Raw genomic sequence first — 6725 nt, 5'->3', positions numbered from 1 at the left:
TTTTGACGTGAATCAATTCATGACACCCTTTAAAAACCTTGATGTTTGTATTTGATTAAATTAATATGCAAAATAATTTGATCAAAAATATAATTGTATGCATTTTGCAATACGTAATAAAAATTTACATGAATTTAATTAGTCAGATTAAAAAAATGCAGTCACATTTTAATTCACTGACGTTGATCACAACAGTAGCAGCATAGTGGAGGCCATCCACTCGTTGCGACGAGCAATACACTACTGCTTCTTTGTCTATAATACCGATGGCTCTAAAGTGAGTACTTCCATGTATCACGTAGCTATGCACAACTGCCGTGACGCTCTTGTAGGCATGTATGGCGGGACAGTGTCAAGTGTTTCTAGTTGACACTCTAATTAAATACTTGTATTTTTTTGTTTGAGATTGAAAAAAACTGACCAGACTTCAGCATTGAGACATGTAATAAAATATAGAGACGAATATTATCATATCCAATCATACAAGGCCAACACGAAATATCGAGATGCTATTGGCTAAAAGTCAGACAGTCTCATAATTTGGTGCCGTGTCAACAATTGATGCATTACCTTACTCTGTATATGTGGCATCATCCCTCATTGAAGAAATGGACGACTTATGACTTGGTCAAAATAACTTGACCATACAACCAGGGGCTATTTTATTCCGTAGGCTCGGCCGATCGATGAAGATTGCAGTGGTGTGGGCGATTCTCTTGGTGTGGACATCATGCACCGAAGCAACTTGTGATGCAGACGCTCAGTGCACCATGGACGAGCGCAGTCAACTTAACTTCGACATCGTCGAAAGCGTTGTCTTGGCCTCATCCGTGTCACGCGTCCATCGATACACCGCCGCGTCGTACGCAGCCAACGACCCGAACGAAGTCAGACACGACATCATGTCATACACTCATCGTCGTGCGTAGGATCGATACGTAGTGCAAGTTGACTCGGACGCAGTGTTCGCGTCCGTCTTGGACGGCCACGGGGGCTGGCAGGTGGCCGAGTACGTGAACAAGCACTTGGTCAACGACACCGCCGCCCTGCTTCGAGATGTCGCTTCGAACGACCCCACCTACGTAACATGCGCTATCCATCATTATTATCTTACGGTGTGCTTGTGGTTGCATGCAGATCGCATCGTTGTTGTCGAGTGCGTTCGTGGCCACCGACGACGCGATGCGCACCCTCCTGCTTCCAGCCTTTCAGTTGGGATTCGGGGAAGTGAACCGCGTGGGTGCGTGCTCGATGCTGGCGTATGCAAAAGAGGACACTTTGGTCGTGGCCAACGGTAAGCACATTATCGTTCGATATCCAATCCACGAACAATTATCGTAGCCGGCGACGTAAGAGCGGTGCTAGCGTCGATCGATGCCTCGGGGGGGCTGGTGGCAACACCCCTGAGCACCGACCACAACGCCAAGCACGCGTCCGAACAAGCTCGGTTGGTCGCAGACCATCCAAATGAGTCCAACTTGGTCATGTGTCAGTCGCGCGAGGCGTGCTACGTCAAAGGCGGCTTGCAGCCCACTCGGTAAAAACTTCGTCAAGTGAATGCATGGCCACAAGCTACTCGTAGCGCGTTGGGCGACTTTGCCTTCAAATATGAAGAATTCAACACGTTTCCTCTCGGTCCCAAGCATAAAGGCGGCGGTCGCTTCATCCCGCAGCCATACACACCGCCATACGTGCTGGCAGTTCCGGAAATCCAAGTACATACGTTGACGGATGCTGATCACTTTCTTATTTTGGGTACATATACCTGTATATATCTTGATTTTTCATACGTGTATTAATATACTTAACTTCTAACAAGTCTACCTGCTATCGTACTTGTGCATCGCGAAAGTATATATTGAGTGGAGCGGTGCGTAAGTTTAGGAAGCGATGGACTATGGGATGACCTGTCCAACGAAGAAGTACGAAAATGAATCAATAAATACTTTTTCTTATACTATATAACCATTGCATTTATATGGCATTGATAGGCGGTGAAAATTGTCGCTCATTTCGCGTCTCGTGGTCTGCACAACCTAGCCGCCCAGGCATTGATTGACCAGGTGATCGCCAAGACAGCTGATGGATTCCAGTACGTAAAAGTAATGATTGTTTCCGAACAATATTAATATTTTATTCGCTTCTCGGATTTGAATAAAGACTCTACTATTATTGCTTGAAAAATCTGATGCACCGTGTTCAAAACAAAGTATTCTATCATTGTATCGTGTGATACCTTGAACTCAACCGATTTTAGAGTGCGTGCGGCCGATATTGCCGCCTTGATACCAGGACGCAAACGACGTCAAGTCCACGATGACACGACCGTCGTGGTGCTATTTTTCCAGCCGTCATCAGCATGTTCCGTACGAACAACATAATCGAGCACTAATTACTAAAGTATTAACTACCTCAATTGAATTCGAGCACCAATAGTGCAAACTGCCTCTCCAAAGCCAGAGTCTAAAAATATTTATTGCATATTCAATAAATATATGTATTCAAGTCGGGGACCAAAATAGTGTTTTTTACTGTGGTCCTGTCTGTAAGCGGTGTGTTTGTGTCCCAACCACTTCCTAAGGGCCCGTCTGGATACCACTTTTATTGAGAAATATCGCGATAATTTTGCAAAATATTCAAGAATCTCAGCGACTTCAATTTGGCGTGTCTGGATGCCATTTCTTGACCGAGTTATATTCCATAATTTTATCAGAAATATCGTGAAAACCACAAGAAATAATATTCTACTCATGAGTAGAATATTTTGACGATATTGACAGTGCGCGTTGAATTGTGGGGCATTTCGGAATGAGAAAGGCCACCGTGGTTGCCTTCCTACGTCGATGGCCCATCCGCCGCCGCGTGCGCCCACGACCCATCCAAGCAAATGAACCGGCACGTTGCCGCCTCGAACCCAATACCAGACGTCTTCGTAATCTGTGAAACCTGCGCGTATTGCTTCTTCATCTCGGCGCTTCTCGACTTGCCTTGTTCTTTCGTGTAGATGACAGCGTGGTCGGAGTTGAGTTTCGTTGTTGCGGCATGCCAATCTTCTCGCTTGAAGCCACTGTTGGCTCGCTTGCCCAGCACATGCACCTGGTGAATCATTTCCTTCATCCAGGTGAAGTCTTTCTCGTCGTCCCAACTGGCCCTTCCGTCGTCCATCTTGCGTTCGGAGTTGCGCGCCAAATGACAGAGACGGTTTCGGATCTGGACGTCTAAACTATCCTCTGATTGGCTGTTCATTTCCGAACTTTCTTTAATTCTATGGCATCCAGACACACCACCCAAAATCATTCTTGGATCTTGAAACCCAAGAATTTCCTGCAATGTCGAAAAATGTGTTTTATTCAATATTCCAATATCCCATAATATTGGTGGGTGGCATCCAGACGGGCCCTAACAAAACCCTACCAAGGCTTACCATCCGTATATTTCAGCAGTTATTCGTATCGTCCAAAATACTTCGTGAAAATTATCTATATTTGCGGCACAGTATGCGTTGCACCAATGAAGACAATAGGTCACCAAACCAGTTTGTCACATATTTCGGAAGAGCATGAATGCTTCAGTGAAAGCCTCGTTTATATCCAATATGCTTTAGCTACTGATGACTTGCTCTGGTATTTCTGAAGAAATAGAGAATTTTCCTCATTAGTCTGCAATTCAGTAATATCCAAGTCATTTCCAAAATGACTCGATAGTAAGCGATAACTGAGTAGTAGATCGGAATCAAGGACAAAGTTTCCATAATAGGTAGTTAAGATATATGTATACTTGTTGTTTGTATGGATTTTGATATTATTACTCTACTGCATACAAATTTCAAATTATTTATTAAAAACCTCATGTATTTATTAGCGGCGACTACTCGCCATGGGAGGCAAGGACGTGCCACGCGAAGTACGGCTGGCGCGGGCAGCTTCCGTCGCAAACCGCTCTGCACGGCGCTGTAGGTATCTGCGTTAGTTCGCGGCTCTCTTTGAGGTGTTCTCAGCTACCATACGATAGTGGTCATTGTCCTCGAGGCGCAACGGCATCACACTTCCAGGACGGCTTCGCCGTATTCATTCAAGCTTTGCTGGAGGTCGAGGATATCCGAGGCAGTCTGGTCCTGGAGGCGCTCCATCATAGACGACACGTTGAGACGCATGGTACACAGGAGATGAAAGGGATGAATTATGAGTTACTAACGTTAGTAAAGGAATGGTTAGAAGGCACTCTTGAGGATGTTGAGCTGTCGTTGTGATTGGCGCGAAAAATTAAAGCCAACGAGAATTTGAGTCAAAGCTGTAGTTGTCAATCTTTCAGCCAAAGAGTCAGTAAATAATTTTATCGTATATATATCGTCAGTTGAGGCACAAAATGCGAAATATCTCGATGTGATTCCAATATGTTGCACTATTTGAGCAAAAACTGTGTAATTGGTCCAGAGGCCTAATGTACTTCCCCGGGTGTACGTACAGTTTACATTCACTAAGCGCTGATTAATGCACCCTGTAGAATTCACCAAACTGCCATGCACACCGCACTAATTAGGGCTTCGCCTAAGGGCATAACCTTATTCGTTTTTGCGACTGATTTTTTGGACTGTGAATCGCATCGTTTACAGTACGTAATGCGCCAACATTGCACATCACAGATCTCATTGCACAGACCTTAGACTTTTACTACGTACTGTAGCTCGAAAATGGGTTGCAATAGTGCATCACGACATGTCCATGCCGAAAAAGTGCATGTGGTACTGCTCAAAATTCAAATACATCGTACACCCATTGTTCACATCGCCTCAAGTGTCGAACGCGTCACATTTAGTTGGTCCTACGATTTTCTTATCCAATAAGAACTCAAGAAAATCACAATTTGCGGAATCAGGAAACTGACTTAGGGAGAAATAGCCTATCACATATTTATTCTGAATTCATAATCATTAGCCGATCACATTGCTCTTATTCACATGTTTCCAGAAATTCTCATAACACACTGCCCCCAGAAGTGGATCTTACTCTATATTCAATTCAGCAAATCTCATGTGTCCTTCGGCAAAAACTATGTACGATTCAGCAATTCTTATGTGGCTCTCAGCAATTCCTACGTGGTCCTTAGCCATTCTTATATGGTAATATTTTATCCTCCGGGTTTCCTGAAACTTTACCACAACTCGGCAAAATCTCATGGATCGCTACGAGACTGCGAAGCATCGTACACCCTTGCACAAGAGTGCATGTATCTGTTATCGGCCGAGCCTCTGTTCGACTCCCCGTGCCTGGTGTGGGTAGCCGAATGTTGGTCACGAACGACATTTGAAGAGTGTGAAATATGACCTGGATCGGAGCGGCATATGTTCCGAGCTAATGGTACACTGTACGATGCATGACTTGTAGAGAGTAGTGAAGTGATAGGAGGGAACTTACTGATTGACTGGATAATGAAGTTACTTTTGGATTTGTCATCGAGGTCACCGTTGTGAACACGGTAGTCGTCGGTTGCGAACACCGGCCCAAGACAACAAATAATTCTTTAGCTGTCTTACAGACACGCTAGCGACTGAACGCATGGAGTTTCCCGGAACAGGAAACGAGCATGCCTTGGACGTGGAGCTACCTGTTAGCGACCACGGGGACTCTATCCGAGCTCGATCCCGGTCGGATCGCTCGAGGAGTCCTGCAGCCCGTGCACCGAGCGTGGACCGCTTTGATGACCGCGGAAGGCCCCGGACCAGTGCGACTGCGCGGCGGCTGTTGCGGTCACCACAAGGAAGGCGACAACCGGTGGCCGTTGATGAGGCCTGGAGTTACGGGAGACCGGCGACGTTTGCGGCTCCCGGGTTTGGCGGTACATCCGGGACGGCGCCCAGACCTTAGCTGGACAAGGAAGATGAAGATATGGGACAGAACGACGTGCACCTGCACAACGCCCCGGCCCTCCCGAAGAACCCGACGTTCAAGGGATCCACCAAGGAAGAACTACGCGTTTTTATGGCCGCGTACAATCTGTATATCGGCCAGACGAATGCACTGACTGCCAACGGGGTCCGACCGTTCATTATGCCCGTGAGGGCGTGTATCGAACCTGCGAGAAAGCAACGTATTGCCGAATGGGACATGGGAAAGGACCCCGATGACGTGTCCGAGGGCGAATGGATTGCGTGGTTCAAGCAAGGTTTCGACGTCGATCCCTGGGCCCTGGACGCCCTGAAGAAGCGAATTAAATCTGCTGTTGTTTTTGATATATCGGTCCCGGACGCAGATTCCCAGATCGGACGTATGCTGGATGGTTTGGCTGCGGCTATCCGTAGGGACCGCCAGAAGTGGGTGATCCGGGAAGAGAGCCAGGCGATCGTGAAGATCATCACTGACGCTGTCAAGCCTGCGTCATTACACCATGCCGTTACCGAGCAAATGGCGTTGACGCGAAACAAGCCTTTGAATAAGGATGTGTACCGTTTCGTGCGCTGGTTGCGGGAATATGCGATCGGTCACGAGCGTTTTGTGGGTTACGAAGAAGAGTTGAAGCCGCCCGCGAGACCAGACCTACCGAAGCCGCCCGGGTCTAAGGTCCTGGGAGGACCCAGGGGCCCGAGGGGAGACACGAAGCCCCTGACACCTATTCCGAACGCACCGGCTATCGGTGCACCGAACAACGGTTGTCTGAAGTGTAAATCGACCAGCCATCGGGTCCGGGAATGTCCCGGGATCACCCCCGAAGAGGTCAAGCAACTGCTA

General features: G+C 47.2%; 2 protein-coding genes across 2 annotated transcripts in view; one reads left to right on the top strand and one right to left on the bottom strand.

Moving 5' to 3' along the window:
* H257_13064 (hypothetical protein) overlaps window positions 1-2426 on the top strand; it is a 3008-nt gene extending 582 nt beyond the window's left edge. The window contains exons 2-8 of the mRNA XM_009840488.1: window positions 930-1082; window positions 1138-1294; window positions 1342-1537; window positions 1583-1755; window positions 1885-1922; window positions 1992-2092; window positions 2258-2426. Coding sequence (XP_009838790.1) covers window positions 930-1082; window positions 1138-1294; window positions 1342-1537; window positions 1583-1755; window positions 1885-1922; window positions 1992-2092; window positions 2258-2381 — 942 coding nt within the window. The 3' untranslated portion in view covers window positions 2382-2426. The remainder of the gene's footprint in view (window positions 1-929; window positions 1083-1137; window positions 1295-1341; window positions 1538-1582; window positions 1756-1884; window positions 1923-1991; window positions 2093-2257) is intronic.
* A 409-nt stretch (window positions 2427-2835) lies between these two features.
* Window positions 2836-3165, bottom strand: H257_13063 (hypothetical protein; the record flags this gene model as incomplete). The annotated part of the gene is made up of 1 exon (XM_009840487.1): window positions 2836-3165. The coding sequence occupies one exon, from the start codon at window positions 3163-3165 to the stop codon at window positions 2836-2838; it is 330 nt and encodes a 109-aa protein (XP_009838789.1).
* Between the last annotated feature and the right edge of the window lie 3560 nt (window positions 3166-6725).

Source organism: Aphanomyces astaci (genome assembly GCF_000520075.1).
Source record: "Aphanomyces astaci strain APO3 unplaced genomic scaffold supercont1.45, whole genome shotgun sequence".
NCBI lineage: Eukaryota > Oomycota > Saprolegniomycetes > Saprolegniales > Verrucalvaceae > Aphanomyces > Aphanomyces astaci.
This window is presented reverse-complemented; position numbering and strand designations above follow the sequence as displayed.